The following is a 22,449-nucleotide window of genomic DNA, read 5'->3' as shown; positions in this document are numbered from 1 at the left end:
TCCCCGACCTCAGTCGGGCGGTGGGGGTATGTGGAGGAGGGGCGTGGTTTGCTCTCGGCTGCAGGAGAGAGGGAGGCGGGGAAGCGGCTCAGGGAGCCAGTGTCCAAGGTGCAGCAGGTGCTGGCGATTGATGTGATTACTCTCTCCTGCTTGAAGTAGGGTGCTGGACCGGGAGAGAGGAAAGGAGAGCTGGACTGACAGCAGCAGGCGGGAGAGGCCAGCGCACACAAGTCTGAAAAGGCTGAAGACCGGGACAAGGATCAAGGACTGCTCGGTGTGGCGGCGGCTAGAGAAGCCTGCCGAATTGAGGGGTGGGGATTGGGCCCACTGATAGACAATAAAGGACGTTTGAACTCACTGGCTGTGGTCTCACCTGTGTATAGCCGACCCGTGGTGGCATTTGTGTGCTACAAAAATATTTCACTCAAAATAGAATGACATGTACATCAGTGCAAACTTAGTGAAATGCACATCGGACATCAGTGAAATCAGACGATCAGACTTGAAGCAGAGTACGCTGCAGTGGCAGCAAGGCTTTCAAAGTGGTTGGTGCCATGCACTGTACGTGCAGATGTGAGGCTAAATATAAGATATTAGCTGGTGTGGATGTGCTCACCACCAGCGACCCGCAGTCACATTCCTCTCCCGGCTCCACGTATCCGTTACCGCACTCAGAGGCGTCCAACAGCTTCAGGAAGATAACAAAGAAAACACATCGAGAAGGGTTTTAACGAGCCAAACATGAATAAAGAATTTTACCTTTTATTGCTAATGATCTGTGATGTAAAATTAGATTTAAAAAAAATCAAAAACCATTTGTACAAACACTCCATTTCATTTTCAATATGTTATCAAACTCAGCCTGCAGATCCTTTGTGATCCTAATCAAGCATCTCTCACCTTCGTGGGCTTGTTGAAGAGGCAGCTGCCTCCTCCCTGCTGGAGGAAACGCAGGTACTCGTCTATACTGCAGCGAGAGAACTTCCTGGGCAGGTAGTAGCTGAGGGATTCAGACGGAAGAAAACAAATACAAACTCAACGTCTGTTTATGTCATTTAAATGAATTCAGCTGAGCTTGGAGCAATAATCAATCACGTCATGTTCTAACTAGCTGTGCGCATACGGCAGTACAGTGAGTGTTTATACCCCGTGTCCTCCATGATGCAGCCGAGCCACGGGTCTGGGCACCTGCAGTCTCCTGACAAACACAGCAGAGGGTTCAGACGAGTCGGTCCGCTGAGCGCAGGAAGCGACTCCACGTCCCTCTTTTAACCAGAAACTCAGAGCAATTATTCACAGCAGATAAGCTTCACATTTTTTAATGGCTTCTTTTCTCAGCCGCTCATTTGTATTCACTCTCATTGATATCTACGGTGTATTTCAGCTTCACCCGCAGCCGTTCGCTCCTTGTTCCTCAGCATGCCGATGTTCTGACCCAGACTCTGGCTCAGGGTGATGGCCATGGGCCCCACGCTGCCAAACTGTTGACAGAAAGACAGAAGAAAACCAGGATTTTTAGCCTGAACTGAAGTGAGACGTGGATCTGTCTCCGAGCCCTCACTTCATTGATTCCTCCTCCTCGGGTCAGCGAGCAGATGCCCCCGATGTAGGCCGCCTCGCTGCGGCTGCTCATGAACGTCCGTCCTCTGCGTCCAGGACCGGGAGGGAGAAAGCAGAGGAGAGAGGGGGAGATGCTGTGACACCGACCGGGCGGATGGATCAACGCATCCGAACGCCTGGACCCACGAGAAGAGGTGCACGGCGTCACAGCGCTCCCTGATGCTCTCCTTCCTGTACTTCATGAAGTCGCGCAGGGTGAGCAGCGCGTCGTCGCCGATGGACACCTTGTTCTCGGACGACCAGGTTTCCATGGCCACCAGGACGATGCGCGTGTTGAGCTGCTCCTTGTATATCTGGACGCATCAAACAGAAAAACCTGTGAGTTCTTATTGATTCGGGCCTGTTTTGGTGATCAGAGAGACGTGTGGTGGTTGTTGAAGCGCTGCAGCTGATGGATACAGCTGCACAGAGAAACGGGAAGCAGCAGCCGGTTGCCACAGAAACGGCTTTTGTCCTCAGTCAGCGAAGGGTTTCCTGTGCCGACGCGGCGAGGAGGAATTCATTCCAACTTCACTGGTTCAGATTCAATCGTCCGGTTCTCTCAGACGCTCTCCGGAGGCAATTATATGGAGAATAAAACTGGCTTTGCAGTGAGGTTTACGGCTGAAAAGCCACAGAACGTCACAGAACTCTTCACCCAGCGCATGAGCACAGAGGAGATATAGCCACAAAATAATCTAAAACCATCCCACAAATATCAAATCACATCTTTTCATCCCATCTCTGATGCTGGATATTAAAATAAAATAAAAATTATCACCAAATCCGCCATGTTCACCACCGATTTGGCAAAAATCTTGGTCTGAGTGGTCGACCTGCGCAGCTGGACAAACTGAGAAAGAGAAAAATAAAGCGTTACTGCCTTGAACATTCTGCAGGTTTACAGACGGAAAACGGCTTTTAGGCGTCTGCTTCACACACACCAGCTCGTAGTCGTTGACAACCATCAGCTCGATGTACTTGGTCTCGGTCTGGACGGTGCGCTGGCCTCGCCGCACCTGGAGGAACACACACACACACACACACACACACACACACACACACACACACACACACACACACACACACACACACACACACACACACACACACACACACACACACACAGAGCGCTGTCACGTTAACCTTCAAACAGGACAAACACACACTTGTACACATGATGCACACAAACGAAGCAGACCCAGCTGGAGAAACTATTACTCACACACACACACAAACACACACACACGCACACACACAGACACACACACACACACACACACATTTGCTGATGCGGGTGAAATTGTAGTCTTCGTCCTTCGTCCTTGAAAGAGCAACACAACTTGGATCACAACAGTCGTTACGAAAGGATTTAAGCTTCTCAATGAATTTAAACTCTGACTTTATCCGATACGTATCGGCGTCAAACTGACTTGTCTTTTGGAGCGCCTCAGGCCTCTGAAAGCCCGCAACCCTCCTTCAGACCGGCCGTCTCCGTCGCCGTGACCGCCTGTCTCCGCCTCGGGCACCGAGGTGTTCGTGGAGCATCCTGAAACACACACACACACACACACACACACAGAAATGGATGCAGCTGTGTATTTTAGTCCACCGATCTGCAGGAGAGATCAATATCGCACAGCCGGCGGAGGAGAGAGGAGGAACAGGGGAGAGTTCAGGCGAGAGAGTAACTGAGTAACAGGAAGGAGAGGAGAGAGGCAACAGGAGGAGGGAGAGGAGACGCTCAGCAAGGGCGAGGAGGACGGGGACACAGCAGCAGGAGGACAGTGTCCCCGCAGCCGCCATCTCAGCATTTAAATCACTTCAGATTACAGCCAAGGACGAAGATGACTGATCGTTGTTGACTTTTGCATATTGCTCATAATTTATGAGGTGAAATGGAGGGGATTTTGTTTATTCATTATAAAGCTAATCGCATTAAACCAGACAGAGTTTCTTCGCCTCACCTGGACAGGGAGGAGGAAGGAGATCAATGTTGGACATCCGATACACAACGTGGTCATTCTGCACCTGAAGGATATTAGAAATGAAAAAAGACAGAGAGAGAGAGAGAGAGAGCTGCTAAAGTACGAAGCTTTATGCAGCATTTATTACATTTTCTATTGGTCCACAGCTGCACTGCTGCTCATTTCAAAGGGAAACATTACTGTGTGGAATTTCTTATATTATTATCATTGTTTAATTCATATTCATCTTTGCTGGTGTTTCCTCCCTGTGTTTATGTAGAAATTTTGTTATGTTCCTATGTTTCTGCATAATTATACTGAAAAAATAGGGCACGCTGTGATGCATCCGAGCTTATATTACGTGCCGGATCTACTTTCATTCAGACGGCGATGTTGACCGGTGACGATGAGTTGATTTCCACCACACTGGCTGGATAAACTGTGTTTTTCTTCAATAAATACGATGAAAGAACAGTTCTGGAGTGTCCGAGACGTGAGTAGACACTGTGTCATTAGGTCAGCACACCCTTTACGGTGGGAGTTATCAATCTAGGCGAGTTAGAGCGATAAACCCGTACAGCAGAAATCACTAAGCCTGCCCCGTGAAGGAGAAGCGGAGGTCGGACAGTGTCGATAGCAACGTGCCAGCGTTTAGACGGAGCCCGGCGGAGCTTCCCGGCCGATCGACGACACTTCGCGCTCAATTAAAGCCATCATCAAGACATCGGTTGGTGTACTACTGTGCTTTGAGTGACTTTAACAGGGACTGTTTAGCGCAGCGGCATAGGATAAGCCGATCGCTGCAAATAAACGTTTGTTAGCTGCTAAGTTAGCAGCTACATTAGCAGCTAAGCTACCGGAAGTCGGCGCCATCTTGCCTGCACGGACCGGAAGTGCAGTCGTCACCCCACACATCCGGCCAGCAGAGGGCGCCTCAGACAACCATGGCGGATTGGTGAGCTGAAGAAGGCGCGATCTTCTGCACAGGGGATCTTCAATTGGAGATTAAATGCTGCTGTGTTTAATGTGGATCTCTTTAATGAGCATGACCTGAGGTCTGAAATGAGGGCACTGAAAGACTGACAAGAAGTCTGTAACAAGAGTTTTGACTATATTGCTGTTATGGAAGAAGAAGAAGATGAAAGTGGATTTGCAGCTGATATAGTTCATGTGAAGAAAAAACTGCAAGAGTGCCGTGCAAAGTACAAAGAGACAGACCAAAAATTAAAAGAGACTGCTTGGACCCGCTGTGTATCAGGACAGTTTGACAGTCTAAAAGTAGATCTGGAGAACGTGATTGGTCAGGCTGATACATCCCAGGGGCGTCACATGACCTCTGAGCAGTTTGATTCAGTGCACACTGCTCTGGAAAGCAGACTTGAAGCATTGGAGGATTTTGTAAGGTGCTGGGACTGCTACGTTCCGGAGAAGGAGGTGAATGTCATGCATACCTGCCTCAAAGACTTCAAGGAGAAGAAAAGGATCACTCTTGTTGCACTGGAAAATTACAGGCATGAGCGCAAAAGGTATGCGCACAGCAATCCAAGTAACATGTCTTGCGGTGAAAATGAGGAGGAAGAAAATGGTGGAGAAGATGAGGGTGGTGCTGATGGAGAAGGAGCAACTACTACTGATACACCAGTTGATCCGCCTACTGTTGGTGGTGGCAGCGACGCTGCTCCAGACGGTTCACAAAGTGCAGGTGCTGGCTCCACCACTAACTAAGTCATTGTTACAAGTGACAGTGCACTGGGTGGTCATGTGGACTGTCCTCGTGAAGCACAAGATTCAGGCGCTCCGTCACGTGCCCCCCAACCATCACCACAAGGGCGACCATCCCAGTGGCACATGAGTCCAGCTTTCGTACCTGACTTCTCCAGCACACCGCAGCAGCAGCAGAGAGGAGCGCACGCCATGCTACCAGACAGCTTTGGAGCCAGGCAGAGTGGGTCTGCCGCTTCTCAGGGATCAATGGGACCAAGGATTGCTCTTGCACCTCTGAGTTTGCCAAAATTCTCTGGAGACAGGAGGGGGTATTGGCGCTGGAAGAGTAATTGGGAGACACTGCAAGCCTTAGCAGAACCCACTGGCTCCCCCGAGTGCAAGCTCTTTCATCTCCTGGACAGTATATCTGACTCAGTGAAAAGCGAGCTCAGGTTGTCTCACTGCCGCACTGCTATTGAAGTCTTCCAGGTTTTGGAGGATTGTTATGGGGACATGTCACAAATAGCAGACGACATCATATTGGAGTTGCAGGGATTGTCAACCGTGTGTAACAACCAACCGAGGGAGGCTCTGCAATTGATCCAAGCTGTGAAAAGAGCTCTGTTGGACCTCATTGACTTAGGTTGTAAAGATGCCATAAAAAATCAGCTGGTGATTCGGTCACTTGAGAGCAAGCTACCAGAGAGCATGAAGGAGAGGTGGCTTCTGTACCGATGTGATGCAGCTAATAATGTTAATCCACGCAACCGGTTTGACAAACTGTGGCAGTTTCTGAAAGATCAGAAGACAGTTCTGGTGCAACTGGAGCAGTTACAATCAACTCGACAGCCAAGCTACGTCGGGGAAAGTGAACTGATCTCCCGTGGCAAGCCGAGGGAGAGGCTGGGAGATCGAAAGCAAGAGAAACGTTCCTTCACCAAGGCCACAGCAAGTGAATCTAAAGGAGAACAAAATCCTTGCACCTTGTGTGGTGAAGAGGGTCATACAGGACGTTTGTATAGCTGTAAGACATTCAAGACATCCACCCCAACAGAGAGGAGGGTTCAAGTGAAAAGGATGAAGGCCTGCCCTAAATGCCTTGATCTAAATGGAAGTGATGGTCCTTGTAATACAAACTTCTTGTGTCGTGCTGATGAATGCAAGAAAGGTGGTGCATCTTCAGACCATCATTTCTTCCTATGCCTTAAATCCCCAGTCAAAAAGGACACTGCTAAAGGGGGGACAAAAGTGGAAACGAGGAGAGAACCCCGTGGCCCGACCGAAGAACAAGAGGCCGTGTTCGCCAGTCTAGGTCTGACCCCAGAACAGCTGGAGGCTGTTCGTAAGGCCTGCACAAATAAAGCATCTGCAACAGCATGTGCTGGCGAAGGCGAAGGCCGTCTAGCCCCCCAAAGGATGATGAAATGCAGTGACCTGGTGTTGTGGGATGGTCCACTGGGTAAAACTGTCAGTGGTGTGCACCCGGACCTGTTTGAGGATGTTGAGGTAACTGCACGCCACTCATCAACCCACTTTGCATGCTCCATGAGGGCGGAGTCCAAGAGAGTGAAGGTCCTCCACGACCACTGTCAGGGTCTGGAAAGTAAAGTGGAAGTCAGAACCACAGCTGCAAGCAATGCTGAGATTGTCAAATGGCTACAGTGGTACAGCATCGGCGCTGCGTGTGACCCTGTGTGCGGTGGGTGCCGTTGTGGAAAATGTGCCCCAGGAGGAAAAGAGATGTCCATCGCCGATGAAAGGGAGCTAGAGATCATCAGGGGAGGATTGACGTTCAAGCAAAGTGACAAGCACAGTGACAAACCCCACTGGGATGCAAAATATCCCTGGAAGGAGGATCCTGCTACACTGCCTAACAATCGCAAAGCTGTTGAAGCGACGTTCCTAAAGTCTGAAAAGTGCCTCGAGAGGGATCCAGCGTGGAAGGAGGCCTATGCCAGGCAGGTACGTGATATGGTCGCCAGAGGGGCTGCAGTGAGACTTTCTGAGGCAGTGATGGATAAATGGAACGGGGCTGTGTGGTGGGTGAATCACCTGATGGCTCCCAATCCGCACTCAGTCTCCATGCCTGTGTGGCTTGTCTGGGACAGTAGCCAAGAATTCAGAGGTGTCAGTCTGAATAGCATTCTGCTGAAGGGTCCAGATGTCTTGAACCCCATACGGGCAGTGTTGCTGCGTTTCCGGGAGGGGGAGCATGCAGCAATTGGTGATGTGACCAAAATGTACAACTCGGTCTGGTTGGAATATCAGGAGGTCCATGTCCACCGCTTCTTGTGGAGAGACTCTCCAGCAGATGACATCAAGGACTATTCCGTGGTGCGGGTGAACATGGGTGATAAACCGGCCGGCTGTATCGCTCAGGTAGCTATGAGGGAAACTGCGCACCTGCCACAATTTGCAGACAAAGTGGATGAGAGACATGTCATCGTAGACAACGCTTATGTCGACGACATCCTGGTATCCCACAATGACCCCCAAAGACTGACTGAAATTCTTGAAGGGGTTGAGACCATTCTCGCAACTGGTGGGTTTTACCTCAAGCCTTGGGTGCGATCTGGTCAAAGTGGGAGGCAAGGCGTTGATCCAACCAAACCAGACACTATCGTGCTGCCCAACCAGTTACGAGATGAGGACAACAAGGCGCTTGAAATTGGTTTCCATGTGGGGGAAGACAAGCTCTTTCTCATGGTGGCTGTTAATTTCTCCACAAGAAAGAAAAAGATGCGCATGGGACTTGACCTCTCCATGGAGGAAGTAGAGAGAAACACGCCAGGTCCCCTTACCCGCCGTATGCTTTTGAGCCAGGTAGCTGGGCTGTACGACCCTCTTGGTCTAGCGACACCTCTGAAGCAGAAGGGTGTCATCCTGGTCAGAAGGGCCTTTCAGGAGGCCGGGCCATTGACCAAAGACACGTGGGACAGGCCATTGTCTCGTGAGCTTCATGGGAAAGCGATTGAGCTCTTCAAAGAGTATGCTCGGCTGAGCACCATCACTTTTCACAGGAGCATCACTCCCTCCGGTTGGGTAGGCAAACCCTGGGGAATAACCTTCTGAGATGGGAGCTGTGACTCTTATGGAGCAGTTTTGTACCTGCGTTGGGCAACATCAGGAGGTGTTGTTACCTGGCTCGTGGAGTCAAAGGCCAAATTGACTCCACTTGATCAGAAGGGTGATGCAGTGAAAGCAAAGATCTGTGGAGCTGTTTTTGCTGCCCGCTTGAAGGGGTACATTCTGAAACATGGGCGGTTGAAAGTGGACAGGTGGTACCATTTTGTCGACAGCCAGACTGTGTTAGGTGCCATCCAGCGTGAGAGTTATGGGTTCCAAACCTTCTTCGCCAACCGTGTGGGAGAGATACAGAAGGCCGGGCCTGTGACTGACTGGTGGTGGATCCCTGGCCAGTGCAATGTGGCTGATCTGGTCACAAGAGGCTGTTCCCCTGAACAGCTCAACAGTGACTCCCTGTGGCAGAGAGGCCCCGAGTTTCTGACCAAGCCGGTGGAGGAGTGGCTCATGAAGTCTGCTGAGGAGGTGGCGTCTGGGACCAGAGAAGTTGTGAGTCGACTCCAGAGGAAGGCTTTCACTGCCATTACGACAAGGGCCCAGGCGAAGAAGGGAACGTGTCCTGGCAGTGCTGGTAGTGTTGTTGCCACGGTTGAAGATGGTGCAAACACAGGACTCTCTCCTGCTAAGGGCTCTCTGCCAGATGACTTCACAGGGTCCCCTCCGACCGCATTGAACACCTACAATGGGAGAAGTTTTTGGGGTTTGGCCCTCATAAATCAAGTTGACCTCTCACGGTTCAGTTCCCTAGCCAGGCTTTGTGGGGTTGTGGGCTACGTCCGCAGAGCTGTACACTTCTGGTTAAGTGGCAGGAGTCAAGCTGGCAAGCAAGAACAGTGGGAGGCGGTGCTCACGGTCCAGGAGTGCAATGAAGCATTTCAGGACTTGTGCCTCGCTGCTCAGACTGGTGTAACCTTCCCCTCGATGACGCTCAACCGTCTGGTCGTGAACAAAGACAATGTAACAGGGCTCCTATTGTGCTATGGTCGAGTCCAGTCCTTGGATGAGGAAAACCCTGGGGTCCCACTAATCCCCTACAGTGAGTGGCTCAGCACCCTTCTTGCCATTGAAGGTCGCCACGCTAACCATGAAGGTCTTGCTGGCACCCTCCTTCGGATGAGAAAAAGGGCCTGGGTAGTGCAAGGTAGTAGAGTCGCCCGCAAAGTAATAGACTCATGCATATATTGCAGAAAATGCAGAGCCAAGCTATGCACTCAAGTGATGGGTGATCTCCCCCTTGTACGCATGAGACCAACAGCCCCCTTTGAGTACACGACACTGGATCTGTTTGGCCCATACACCGTTAGGGATGCGGTGAAGCGCCGAACAAGGAGAAAGGCCTGGGGCGTGGTCTACAGTTGTATGGCCTCAAGAGCAGTCCATGCTGACGTGGTTGAAGACTTGTCGACAGAAGGTTTTCTCAAGACGTACCAACGTTTCACTGCCTTGAGGGGACACCCAAAGAAGCTTTGGTCTGATCAGGGGACCAATTTCGTGGGAGCCAAACAAGCACTGGAGGACCTCTATGGCTTCCTGGCAGAAATTGACAAAGAAGGGGTCCAAAGGAGATCGGCCGTGGCTGGAACCGACTGGGTGTGGGAGTTTAGTCCAGCTGACTCGCCACATCGAAATGGGGCAGCGGAAGCAGCTGTTCTTTTGTTGAAGAGATCCTTGGACGGCGTTGGTGTGGATGGTAACCTGACCACTTTGGAGTTCCAAACCATCCTCTACTTGGCCGCCAACCTTTCCAATGAGAGGCCGATCAGTGCCAGAATTCAGGTTCAAGAGGAGACTGTGGATGTTGTAATGCCAAACTCCTTACTGTTGGGGCGTGCAGGGCCCAGAGGTGACAACCAGGATTTTGAATTCCCTGCCTACCCTTTCAGTCGTCTGCGCACAGTCCAGGTGGAAGTGAACAAATTCTGGAGACATTGGAGCCAGCTGGCGGGACCTCACCTGTTTGTGCGACAGAAGTGGCATGCCCCAGCCAGGAATGTGTCTGTTGGTTACCTGGTCTGGGTGGCGGAACAAAATGCCCTCCGGGGACGATTCAGGCTGGGTCGTGCTGTGGAGGCGCACCCTGAAGATAAGGGTGTTGTCCGAGATGTCAAGGTGAAGACTTATTGTAGCCACCCCATTAGCCCATCCAAGGCAACAAAAGACTTGGAGCCTTGTCCTTCCACCATCCTTCACAGGGATGTAAGAAGGCTGGTGGTATTGCTGCCAGTAGAGGAACAAGAGGGACTTCATACTCCACCCTAAGTACCTGGACAGAGCTTAAGACTGTGAATTCTGTAAACATCATGAACCAGAATATTTCAGAGTGTATGCTGTTGTTTATTTCAATACTTAAAGGTTTAATATGTTCTGCGCTTAATTCCGTGATCCTATTGTTGTTGTGGCCTACTTAGTCAATGACACGTAGCCCAAGTGGGAGGTGTGTGGAATTTCTTATATTATTGTCATTGTTTAATTCATATTCATCTTTGCTGGTGTTTCCTCCCTGTGTTTATGTAGAAATTTTGTTATGTTCCTATGTTTCTGCATAATTATACTGAAAAAAATAGAGCACGCTGTGATGCATCCGCGCTTATATTACGTGCCGGATCTACTTTCATTCAGATGGCGATGTTGACCGGTGACGCTGAGTTGATTTCTACCACACTGGCTGGATAAACTGTGTTTTTCTTCAATAAATACGATGAAAGAACAGTTCTGGAGTGTCTGAGGCGTGAGTAGACACTGTGTCATTAGGTCAGCACACCCTTTACGGTGGGAGTTATCAATCTAGGCGAGTTAAAGTGATAAAACCGTACAATTACGTTACTAATGGAATGCTGTCATAAAGAACTGTGCACCGTTTGAAAAGGTAAAACAAAAACAAGACATGAGCCAGATCTTGACGGAGCTTCTCCTCGTCCTGCACTCAGGAGGCGGTCCGTGGGAGGAAGCGTCGTCCTCCTCGCCAGGGACAGACCAGCGGGAGGAAAGTGCTGCGATGCATAATGAATGGGCGGCGGGGCGTCATAACAGCAGCAACAACGCTGGACACGCTGCTACACTTGAGCTGGGAATAAATACTTTATGAAAATGACCCATCTGAGATAAAGAGGCGAGGAGGGGAAGAGAGGGAAAGAGAGAGGGAGAGAGAGTCTGAAGATGAGCTGAGAGGATATTGATCCATCTCTCCAGTCTATGTAATTGAGCTGTACTTCGATTACTGTGGGCTTTAATGGACAAAAAAAAAACCCTTTCTTCCTTCTGCCTTCATTCAATACTATACATGTTTATGAATATTCAAAAGCTCTGAAAACGTTCTTAAACTTCTACTTTTGTTACATATTGTATTTTTTCCTCCCCTCTGGAGGTGTTTCTCAGTATCAACAGAGAAAGGCGGGGATAGAGGGACGCTGTCCGGCCTGACGGTAAGCCGTCCAGAGCGGAGGCAGACAGAAGGAGAGAAAGGGAAAGTGAGGCGGCGCTTCGTGAAGAATTTAACCTGCCTTTAAAGAGACGGCTGCTCACTATCGTTTGGTTTTATGCCAGGGAAACAGACACGGCCAAAACAACTCGTAAACACGCCTCAGCGGCAGACTCACCTCTCCACTGCCGACGGGCTCAATCCCGTACGAGAAGTTCCCATCAGAAAACATCCCACTGGAAAAAAACAACAACAACAACTGGACGTTTTTACACATGAAGGAGCTTAACTTATTAGATATTATAGCTGTGAGACGATAGAGTTGATTCATTCTAGTTTGAGTGACTGATACACACTGGACGGTCCATCCTTCTTTGATTTCTACATACGGAGTGTTTCTGGGTGTTAGCGTTTGGACTCACTGCAGGCCACGGCAGGTGGACAGAGCCGCCCAGGAGCCCAGCAGCCCCCTCAGCCGGCCGTGGTAGTAGCAGTGCTCCCCTCCCTGAGGACGCAGAGAGACACCGATCCGTCCATCATCCGGTGACACCTTCACGTCAAATTTCAGAAAATGAAACCGATGCCGTCTCCCGGCGTCCTGATCTCCTGACCCCGAGGCGGGCGGAGGTCAGGCGTTTTCCACCTGGCCGAGGTTTACAGTCAGCTGAGCGTCTGGGGGGAAACCTACACCCGTTTGAAGAAGATGGACTGTTCTGGTCAGAATTACATCAAACCGAAGTGAATCAAGGATTCAAATGTAAAAAATTTCTCCCTGCTCGACTCTAGAAAGCTTTCACATCAAGAGCAACAACGTTCCCTTCATTATAATTCATTCTTATAAAAGCAACTGCTGCTAATGTTACATCAGGAACAGTCAAATGTTAACCTTTGAAACAGGCAGAAGCTTCAGGTAAACTGATGTGAAGTTTCAATTTCAGTTCACGATGGTAATATTTTCTCACACTTTCAGCTGTTTTTCTGCCTGATTTTAGCAGTTTCCTCAATTTGAATAAAAGAGCTGCAATTTGAAAATAACATCTCAGTTTACCATCTGGTTTACAACTCAGATTTTAATGACACTGTTCAGATCTTCAGAGGGAATATATGTTCGCTCACATGGAGCCGGAACTCCAAACTTAAGCTGACAGTGTTTGTGCCACAGTGTCAGTTGATGGTTTCACTCCGGCCCCCCTGCTGAGAGGTGTTCGCTGTACTGTTGGCTCCCAGATACCTTCACCTAATTATTCATAATCTGCTAAAAGGCTCCAGGTGGATGTTTGAATCTCGTGTTTCTACGCCGCCTCTCGGAGTGCAGAAGCGATCAGATGACACCCCGACTTGTTGCTGTCAGTCAAACAAAACCCGCCCGTCTCAGATGTGGAGTTGTGTTTGTAACGAACCCCAACAATAAGTCATGTCTGCCACCCGAGCCCGCCGCCGTCCGGCATGGCCGACAGACCGCGGAAGACGGGAGGCGACTCGGAGCCGCCGTCCTTCACGCTTGGTCAACCTTTACTCCGAGCTCCGACTCAGAGCTTAACATTAACTCACGGCGGCTGTCAGCTGCGGTGAGAGTGTATGAAAGCATCGTTCCTATAATGATGCTTGGTTCAGGAAAGCGGCGTCGCTCTGGTGAAGCTGAGCAGTGAGAACGACGGACCGTCCTCCACGTTGTTTCAGCGAGTCGGCCCGCAGCACTTAGCGCATATTAAATAAATAAACGGTAGGATTACAGGGCTAAATGGAGGAATCAAATTGCCTGACACAGCAGACATGAGTGTGTGCTTTCTGGAGACGTAGGGCCGCTCACTCCTGCAAACACAACGTTAAAGGTGAAGCCCCGTGAGGAGGGGACACCGCATCAGGAAAGAGCAGGAATGAAGTGAAGGAGGGAGAATAACACACACAATAAGATTAAATCCTGGAGCAGAATTAGAAAAGCAGGCATCATCCGAGCACTGACAGTCTACGAAGCATCTCCTGTCAGGTCCGGGCCATCCCTGCCCCTAATCCAATCACTATTTCAGCCATCTGTATGTCAATGAGATTCAGTTCCAATGAGACAGCCACCAGCTCAGCGGAAAAGCTCTACCTACGGGGACCCATTAAAACGTGACACACAAAGGCAGGGGGAATTTATCGGCACGATGATAAAACTGAATAAATCAATACGGACGGAGCGGGGTCTCAATTCTGACATACACAGCATGTATCATATCTCATGAAAGAGAAGGGACGGTGAATGATTTTTTGCGTCATGGAGGCAGAATTGAACCGACACGCTGCACATCAGCTTCCACAGGTCTGGGGGAACTGAAGGCTGTCAGACTGGGCTCAGCATTTTCTGGAGAACGGAAATGATATGAATTCCCATCACGACACAACAAAGTGGACCCACGCTGGGCTGCTGCTGCTGACTGCCGGTTGCCGCGGCAACCGTCTACCGATTGGTCAGGTGGTTCACGGGCAGAGAAAGAGGAAGAAGAGGGGGGACAGGGACTGAAAGAGCAGAGAGACGCAGACGGAGAGCGTCTCTCAGGTGCCGTCCCACGCCGTCGTTATTAAGGGCATTTCGCTCAATTTATAATTCATGACGGAGAGGACACTGCAAGCACCGGCGTTTGGACACGTTTCCAGGTGTTCTGGACGCGGTCAGAAGGGTCGAACATTCACACAGATTAAAACAACTTCTGAAGCTTCCTCTTCAGCCTGTTGCTCAAAGGGGAATAAACCTACCCACATTCTGAGACAGCCGTCCGTCCTCCAGGAAGTGGCGCTCCACATAGTCTGTAGACAGCAGGTTGCTGCAAAAAAACAAAAAGGATTCATTCATTCTGAGTGGTTTTAGCGCTGATGAAAGCTTCATGAATGCAGGACCTTAGATGAAAATAGGTGCTACAAGAGGAACGGGTGGGGGGGGTTTAGAGATTTGCCTCTCCTGGAGGATCGCAACAAACTGGACAGATATATGAAGTGAGATTGGTGCATGCTATAGAAGTGTGTGTCGGCTTACTGGTTGAGCTCCAGGTCAAGGATGAAGGATCCGCCAAAAGCCTGGACCAAGAAGCTGCTCTGAGCCAGATGGACGGGCTGGAGAGAAGAGCAGGACAGAGACGGAGGAGAGGAAAACAGGGCTTAAAGAAAAAGAGAAAACACACATCAACTTCTGAGAGAAAACAGGCCCGGTCTTCTTTATCAGGGTGTAATGAGGAGCTTCGTCCAAACGGGACATTTGTGCAGTGAATGTGTGTCCAGAGAGCAGATAGCATCAGGAGCGCTTTAATTACAGCAAGACGAGCCGTAAATCTTTAAAGCCAAGGTCACGCACCTGTTTCAGCGTCTGTGAAGGAGACGTGTATAAATCACAGACATTCAGAATCTCACTTTCAGATGACTGAACCATGCAGGTCATCACCCTGCTTTGGATTGAACAGTGACTGAACCACATGGAACCCTGATGGATGCCTCCTCCTCCTCCTCCTCCCCCTCCTCCTCCTCCTCCTCCTCCCAGATAAAACTCAACGCCTCGCCGCCTTCTCCTAACCTTGCTCCAAGGTGAGCCGGCGCTCATCAGGAGCCGGAGCGCTGTGGTGACTCCCGTCAGTACTTACCGGCCCGGTCTCATTGGTATTACCCTGCACTCTCTGCAAACCACTTAGTATCAATCTGAACCTCGCCACGCAATAAAAAAACACCACAGTGTTGTTTGTGAGCAGCGACGAGGAAGCTCCACTAAGAGCTTAAGGGGCGTGCTCCGTATTTAACAATGAGATCCAGATGTTCCAGCTGTTATTCATGTCGTTGGATTTCCCCTCTTATATTATCCTCTGTTCAAAGACTTTAATTTTTCATTAAAATACTTCTTGAACTTTGCATCCCTGCCTCATTTTGCTTTCTTTTAAATCCAGCAAACAGACCAAAGGCCACAGAGGGCGGCACAAGGTCAAGCTGTGTCAGATCGGCTGACTGACGGCGTTCACCGTGAGGGAAACAGGAGAGGCCAGGTGGAGGTGTGAAACAAACCCAGCAGGTGAGGCGGGGGGTGGGGGGGGGGGGCCGGGTCACCATGAGCATCACGTGTGGGGCGGAAGGTTGGAGCGGCGGACGCCTCCACGTGCACGCTCCGTCCAGGAGGAGTTAGTTTGAGAGAGAGCTGCTCGTTTGTTCCTGTGCTTCCTAATTTGAATTTAAAGTTTAGATTCCAAGATTCGTTTCTCTCCACTTTAAACTCCACTTTCTCTTGTGTTGTGAATCTGCACAGCAATTGGAGAAATCATAATATTCAAAAGACTGTTAAGAATTTTAATGAATTGCTAGATGGTGATAAGAAATATCTAAATTTCTGTCACATGAACATCCTGTCTTGATGCTTTTCTGTCCTCTATCCCCAAACCCCAGCTGGAACAGCAGGAAGTCTCCTCTGAGTCTGGCTCTTCCCGTTCAGAGCGAGTTCTGAAGAATTGCTTGGTTTTCCTCCATAAAAGTGTCTTGAAATAACAGTTTGAATTTGGCGTTTCATAAATAAAACTGAATGTCACAGAATGCGGCTTGTTTCATCAAACCTGGAGGATTTTAATCTCACTGAATCTCTTTTCAGATGGAAACCAGCCTTTTTAAAAAGCATGCAGAGAAAAGGACGGAGTGTCGGTCCCACCTGCGCGGCGGCCGGGCGGCCGCTGACCCGGGTGTCCAGGCGGCCGTGCAGAAGCTCCTCGTCGGTGTGGATCTGCTGCACGAGCCGCCGGGGCTGAACGACCTCCTCCGCGAGGGACAGCTTCCCGTCCCGGCTCCACCATCGCCCGGACCGACAGCGGACACTGGAGGGAGGAATGCGCGTGGGGGAAAAAAACAAAACAAACAAACATGCACTCAACAGCTGGTGCGCGTGCAGCATCAGCGGGGGTCACCCGCTCCAGAGGTCTCTCACCTGTCCCACACACTGCAGCGAACAGCAGGCATCTCACAGCCAGCATGGTGCTCACATAGTCCCGGTGGAGCCCCGGTTCCCTCAGACGGAGTGGCGGGAGGAGGAGGAGGAGGAGGAGGAGGAGGAGGAGAAGAGCAGCGGGGTCGCGCGGATGCTGACGGTGAACACAACAGCTGGTTCTCCTCCGAGCGCATGTCTCACAGAGCGCGCTCACACACAGAGAGAGAGAGAGAGAGAGAGAGAGAGAGCGAGAGAGAGAGAGAGAGAGAGAGAGAGGAGAGAGAGAGAGAGAGAGGAGAGAGAGAGAGAGAGAGAGCAGGAGCACGTGGGGTCAGACTGGAACCTCCCACGCGCCTTGACGCGCCCCGTTCGGTCCGAATCTCATGTCGCGAGAGGCAACATCTGGCTGCAGGCATCAACTGTTCAACCCTCCACATCAGGTGCCCAACGTAAGGCTCGTGGACCAAAATTGGCCCGGAAGACGCTCCGATATGGCCTTTTGAACTGTATAAAAATTCAAAGAACATGTCGATTGGGTCTAGAAGTTTTAAAAAAGAAAATAAAAACACAATTTCAACACAAATACTATACTGCTTAAAAAATGTCATGTCTGACTAATGTTGTGGTGTCTTTTGCGCCGATTGAGCACCATTTCATTTTCTTATAGAAGTGTACTTTATATGTTTAAACTCAATAAACAATATTGAAATTGAAAATTGATTCATTTTTATTTTTCTCGTCAGCACTGAACCATTACCTGTGACGATTGCTAAATAAAGCATCAACCTGAGATCCAGAGTCCCACCAGCCAAAGGTTTGACCAGACTGAGGGTTCTGCTTGATCGTAGACTGCAATTTGTGTTGTGAAGACTAAGAGACTGTGGATATTTGGGTTAATCACGTGCCCAATTTTAAAATTAAACCATATGAGGTGTTCATTTTTGTGCAGGCTACTTATGAGGTTTGCAGAGTGTTTCGTAGCATTATGGAAATAATGATCTGTCTGAAGGTTTCATGAGAGCCAGCCGCACAGGGAGCGATGGGTTACATACAACATATCAAATATTGTCTGTCAGCAAGAAGCTGGTGTGACGGGTTCGACGGGACACTGCGACCTCCTGCCGCCCTTCCGTCTTCACCAATCAGTCAGCACTCAGGAAGTCAACGGGAAAAGTTTTATTCAGCAGGAGAAAAACATGAGTACAACTACAGAACAAAAAAGTGAACTTTTTTTCTGGAGGGAGTCGTTCACATATTTTAAATATGCGGAGTTTCCTTTTGTTGTTGTGTCGGAATTCATGGATTCCTGACACGACGCAGCGAACGCCTGTCCTTAGTCCCACCTTCAGCGTCGACACCTCGCTGGTTTGACCGTTCACGTGGAAGTGGGATCCGATCCAGGCGTAGCACTTACAGTAATTGAGTAATGCCCCCTTTCAGAAAGCCTCATTAAATTCTCAGCAGCGCCGTGTGTTCCCGGACATGGCTGCTAAACGCCTACAGTCAGCAGCACACACAGCGGAGCCCTCCCACCAGGGGAGAGCAGATACGAGAGGGTTTCTTAGCTTATTTTATAAATTATGAATTTTCACATTTCAGTCAGGAATAAGCCAAAGCATTAACGCATGACTCAGTTTGATGAAGTAACACATTGGGGATCCGCAGTCTGAAAACGGATGATTCCAGGTGTTTCACAAAACTTTCCCCATTTTAAATTCCTGAGCAGAAAGGAACCCATCATCACTGAACCTCTGCGATCTGCGCCACACTCCTGGAAAACGGTGAAATGTCTGTCTCGTCGGCGCACGGCGCCGACTGCTGGAGGATGGTGTGCAGGTGAGACTCGTAGCCGCTGCCGTACGTCCAGGGCCGCGGCCTGTGCAGCAGCTCCGTGTCCAGCTCGCAGCTCGGCCCGGCGGGCGTCGGGCACGCGGCGGCGGGGGGGGCCGAGCCGGGACAGCAGCCCGCAGTCCCACTCCGAGTCCGACGACGGCGACGTGAGCGCGGCCGGGTCGGGGATGAGCGACCGCTCGATGCAGACGGGGGTGGCGTGGGGCTGCGAGAGCCGGGAGTCTTCGACGTGGGAGTCAGGCGGAGCATCGAGCGCAGAAGGATGAGTGGTTGGAGTCTGCGGTGAACCGAGGGTGTGTGACGTACGAGAGCTGCGAGTCGGAGAATCGTCTGCAGCCGGACCCGTCCCGGTCTCAGGGCTCCTTCTCCTTCTTTTCCTGGAGTTCTGCTCGCCGCTGGCGGAGCGACGGCGCTTCCTGGGGGTTCGCGTCGTCGCTGACAGCTGAGGAACGGAGTCCATGAGGTTCAGGTCATCTGATCTTTCCTCAGCGCAGTGCTGAGGACTGAGGACGGGGGGGTCCGAGTACGAGCTGTGGGGGTCCATGGCGTAGCAGGGATATGGGATTTCTGGGCTGAGGAATGGAGGCAGGGAGGAGGCAGCATGAGGGGAGAGCGGCTCAGCCGGACCTGTGGGAGGTGGAGCGCCTCGGGCTGGGGGGGGGCGGACGGGTCGAGTCGCTGGACGTTTGGCTCGGGAGCGGCTGGGCTTAAGGCGGGAGGTGGGTTAACGCTACACGGGGAGGGCGTGTGTGGAGCGAGAGAGTTCATTTCAGCGGCAACGTCTTCCTGCTTTGGCTCAGCATGGAGTCCAGGTGACGCACTAGGGGGGCGACAGGACGGAGGACTTCCAGTGTTCAAAAAGAAATCCTCTTCGGCCTGCTTCGAATCCTCGATATCAAGCTCCATGCCGCAAAAGTCCTCAACAGGCAGAGGGGTCGGCGGTCTACACGAAGACACAGACACCAGTTTAGACCAGTGAAACACTGTGGTGACATTACAACGTTACACGAGAATAAATCTGACCTTGAGAGCTTCTTCTGAGAGGTGAGACACAGTGGAATCGAACGCAGGAGGCATTCCAGCCACTACCTGATCCACCGTGCTGTAGTTTGACTGATCCATCGCAAATCTGTGGTGCTGTTCGGACTCTAAGTGCTACAGAACGGTCAAGTAGAGTTAACATCAGCACAACCGAAAGAAAAAAAACCACATGGCTTAGAAAAAGAAGAAGCTTCCCACCTCTTTCAGACTGGTGAAGACTTGTCGGCAGCATTCGCAGTAAGAAGATTTCCTCCTCCCGATAAGCCAAGGTAGGTTATAAGATGTTTGGAACTTGTCCTGAGGGGAGCTTTCCGCTTTCTTTTGGCTGAGACGAGAGGAAACAATGATAATGCTTACAGGTTCGTTTTTCTCATCATGATGAAAAGAAAAGTGTGAACATAAACAATATGACAGCGCGTATCGCTGGAACCAACCTGGTTTGGTTCTCTTGCTGCTCTGCCCACTGTTCGAACCAGGGAGGAGGAGGGAGGGACTGGAGGGGAGCACTTCTGCTCAGGCGGCACACAGCGGGGAAAGTGGCGTACAGCGTAAACAAAGGCTTGTATTTCCTGGTTCAATCACAAAAACAGGAAAAAAAAAAACTGTGTTTAACATCAAACCTCCAAAGATGAAAATACTGAACACTTGGTCCAAATGCATCTTGGGAGCCTTTCAGGGATCATTTTACTTGGATTTTTCCAGCAGAGTGTCCAATGAGGCCTACAAGGAAAAAAAAAACCCCACCAAGCAGCATCCAGCATGGCGGAGGAAGCATCATGCTGTGGGGCTGGAGGACTTCAGACATCACAAGAATCATGAAATGAGAGAGACATATTATAGTATTATTTAAGGCCCTCCTCAGTCTGTGCTCCAGGTGTCTCGGCTCCAGTGTCTCTCCCCTCCACATTAGTCAGAGCACTCCAATTAGCTGAAATGAGAAGGCAAATGAAAAGACCTCTCAGCGCGTGGAGGCCCCCTGCAGGAACAGGCACCGGAGCTCGCAGAGCCTCATCAAGCAGAAACTGTATCCGCTCGGGCTCCCGGGGCGCAGCTTCATGTCACATTACATGAAGGGACTTCTTAACAAGTTCAATTAAGAAACCCTCCTGGACTGAAATGCACACCTTCCAAACAGGCACCCGGTGGGGCAGCGGGGCCAGAATGGAAACAGCGGCACAGGCCGCTGCATCTGACAGCAGCTTCACCGTCATTATGTTTGATAATCCCAAAACGGCATCCAATCCGATACCGAGCTGCCGTTACACGAGTGTGTGTGTGTGTCGGCTGGGAAACATCCTCTCTGGCTCTCAGGAGTCCGTCTCATCTTCCTCAATTAGCTCAAACTCAAAGTGACAAAGTGCAATGCTTGATGGGACATCTTGCTCCTGAACACTTCCTCCTCCAGTGTACTTCGTTCAAACGGTGCTATGTTCAGTCAGGGAAAAGAAACGAGCCAACAGAGCAGAATTCATGAAACTCACCTGCTGACGTCTTCGATTTTCAGATGGGGAGTATTCAGAGTTGTAGCTGCGGACAGGAGACACAGATTAAAGTGAGTCATATCCTGACTTTCAATGATTCATGGGGAGAAATGCACAACGCTCAATGGCATGAACTGACCTTTCACGACAGGAGGGCACTGTTTAGCGATGCTCCTTTCTTTGGTCAGCTTCCTCAAATATAACAGAGCGTCTGGTAAAACGCTAAGGAACAAGTCACGATAACGTTTTTCTTCTCAAGGCACTAAGCTGAAAACAATCTCTGTAGCTCAATTAGATTTCTCTATTTTAAATATCAGAGGAGAATGTTTCAAAAAGCTCTTTTCAACAGGACTCTCAGTGCTGTTTCTCATGCAGGCACTGATGAGTCTTTACTCAGGAAGACGGAGCCATCTACTGTCAGGAAGAGCTCACTACATTTTCTCTTCCATTCAAAGGATACGGTCTACAGACAAGATCTTGACGCCCCACGATCGAGCGCTGGAGAGAACGCTGCTCGCCTGCAGTCGCTCCTATAAGACAGATCAATCAGAATCCAGGACCTGAGATTTCAAGCAAAGTGCATTACAAAGCAAAGTGCACTACATTTCTCACAAAATCCCAGAACCCACATCTCTGTGAAACAAGTATTCTGACTTACGTTGTTGCGAATGGCCTTCTCCAGCAGAGCTTTTCCCGGCTGCCACACACCTGATGAGAACAAGGCAGCAAAGGTATGCAGTGAAATTCACTCCTGTTTATATCACAGCTCACTAACATTAAGATAACAAAACGTACTTTCGTTGGTTGAAAGTTGTTCACTTGAGTCATGGCCCTGAGGCCAGTTTACACGACAATGATGAAAAAAAAAAAAAAAAAAACACTTTCTGAAAACACTTTGGAAACAAAACTGAAAAAATGTTGAGTTTTCACTTGGATCATCTAAACAGGGCCTTGAATATGAAAGTATCAATATTTTAAAGTTTACAGTATGAACAAAACAATATAATGCGCACTTCTTTCCACCTGAACAGATTTTAAACCGTGTATGTGACGCTCAGTACCGCTGGTCGAGGAGTTCCTGGTCGTTTCACTGCAGCGAGGCCTCGCTCCTGCTGCTCAGCTGGACGTTTATCTCCTTCACCCTTGTCCTTTGCTGCTCCCTTGGTCGCTGCGGGGTTCCTTGCTTCAAGTCCTCTTTGCTTCCAGTCACAACGTAATCCACGTCCTTGTGGAGGAAACTTTCCACCCTCTTCATATGTGAAACAACCAACAAAAAACAGTACACGCTTATAACCTTTCACTTTCCAGAAAGAGGACGTGGGGAACCGAAACACATTCTTACCCCTCCTAAAGCTTGTATGGTCTCGCCAAGCAGAA

The 22,449-nt window shown here is 50.1% G+C and overlaps 2 protein-coding genes across 2 annotated transcripts in view; both read right to left on the bottom strand.

The window, feature by feature from the left end:
- The window catches only part of LOC115393808 (disintegrin and metalloproteinase domain-containing protein 11-like), a 28,041-nt gene extending 8,947 nt beyond the window's left edge, over window positions 1–19,094 (bottom strand). The window contains exons 1-18 of the mRNA XM_030098918.1: window positions 18,556–19,094; window positions 16,700–16,711; window positions 16,427–16,589; window positions 14,786–14,862; window positions 14,513–14,576; window positions 12,821–12,823; window positions 12,195–12,277; window positions 11,951–12,008; window positions 3,567–3,630; window positions 3,033–3,148; window positions 2,544–2,618; window positions 2,381–2,452; window positions 1,747–1,913; window positions 1,562–1,646; window positions 1,391–1,481; window positions 1,147–1,198; window positions 901–1,000; window positions 617–688 (exon numbers count right to left, since the gene is read on the bottom strand). Of these exons, the coding sequence (XP_029954778.1) occupies window positions 617–688; window positions 901–1,000; window positions 1,147–1,198; window positions 1,391–1,481; window positions 1,562–1,646; window positions 1,747–1,913; window positions 2,381–2,452; window positions 2,544–2,618; window positions 3,033–3,148; window positions 3,567–3,630; window positions 11,951–12,008; window positions 12,195–12,277; window positions 12,821–12,823; window positions 14,513–14,576; window positions 14,786–14,862; window positions 16,427–16,589; window positions 16,700–16,711; window positions 18,556–19,094 (1,893 nt within the window). The remainder of the gene's footprint in view (window positions 1–616; window positions 689–900; window positions 1,001–1,146; window positions 1,199–1,390; window positions 1,482–1,561; window positions 1,647–1,746; window positions 1,914–2,380; window positions 2,453–2,543; window positions 2,619–3,032; window positions 3,149–3,566; window positions 3,631–11,950; window positions 12,009–12,194; window positions 12,278–12,820; window positions 12,824–14,512; window positions 14,577–14,785; window positions 14,863–16,426; window positions 16,590–16,699; window positions 16,712–18,555) is intronic.
- Window positions 19,095–19,469: 375 nt separating this feature from the next.
- LOC115393807 (protein DBF4 homolog B-like) lies at window positions 19,470–21,900 on the bottom strand. The gene is made up of 8 exons (XM_030098916.1): window positions 21,868–21,900; window positions 21,533–21,602; window positions 21,212–21,283; window positions 21,073–21,118; window positions 20,026–20,160; window positions 19,790–19,916; window positions 19,574–19,705; window positions 19,470–19,493 (listed from the first exon to the last, which is right to left on the bottom strand). The coding sequence occupies exons 1-8, from the start codon at window positions 21,898–21,900 to the stop codon at window positions 19,470–19,472; spliced, it is 639 nt and encodes a 212-aa protein (XP_029954776.1).
- Window positions 21,901–22,449: the final 549 nt, after the last annotated feature.

This window comes from Salarias fasciatus, chromosome 8 (assembly GCF_902148845.1).
Source record: "Salarias fasciatus chromosome 8, fSalaFa1.1, whole genome shotgun sequence".
In the NCBI taxonomy this organism is placed as follows: Eukaryota; Metazoa; Chordata; class Actinopteri; order Blenniiformes; family Blenniidae; genus Salarias; species Salarias fasciatus.
Note: the sequence above shows the minus strand (reverse complement) of the source record. Positions and strands in the feature narration are given on the sequence as shown.

Excerpts from the sequence above, each read along its gene's own strand:
- LOC115393807 (XM_030098916.1), bottom strand. The coding sequence starts at position 21,900 with ATGACTCAAGTGAACAACTTTCAACCAACGAAA. Across the intron at positions 20,161-21,072 it reads AAAATCGAAGACGTCAGCAG|GAAATACAAGCCTTTGTTTA; the intron begins GTGAGTTTCATG and ends TGATTGAACCAG. Across the intron at positions 19,706-19,789 it reads TCTTCACCAGTCTGAAAGAG|CACTTAGAGTCCGAACAGCA; the intron begins GTGGGAAGCTTC and ends ACCGTTCTGTAG.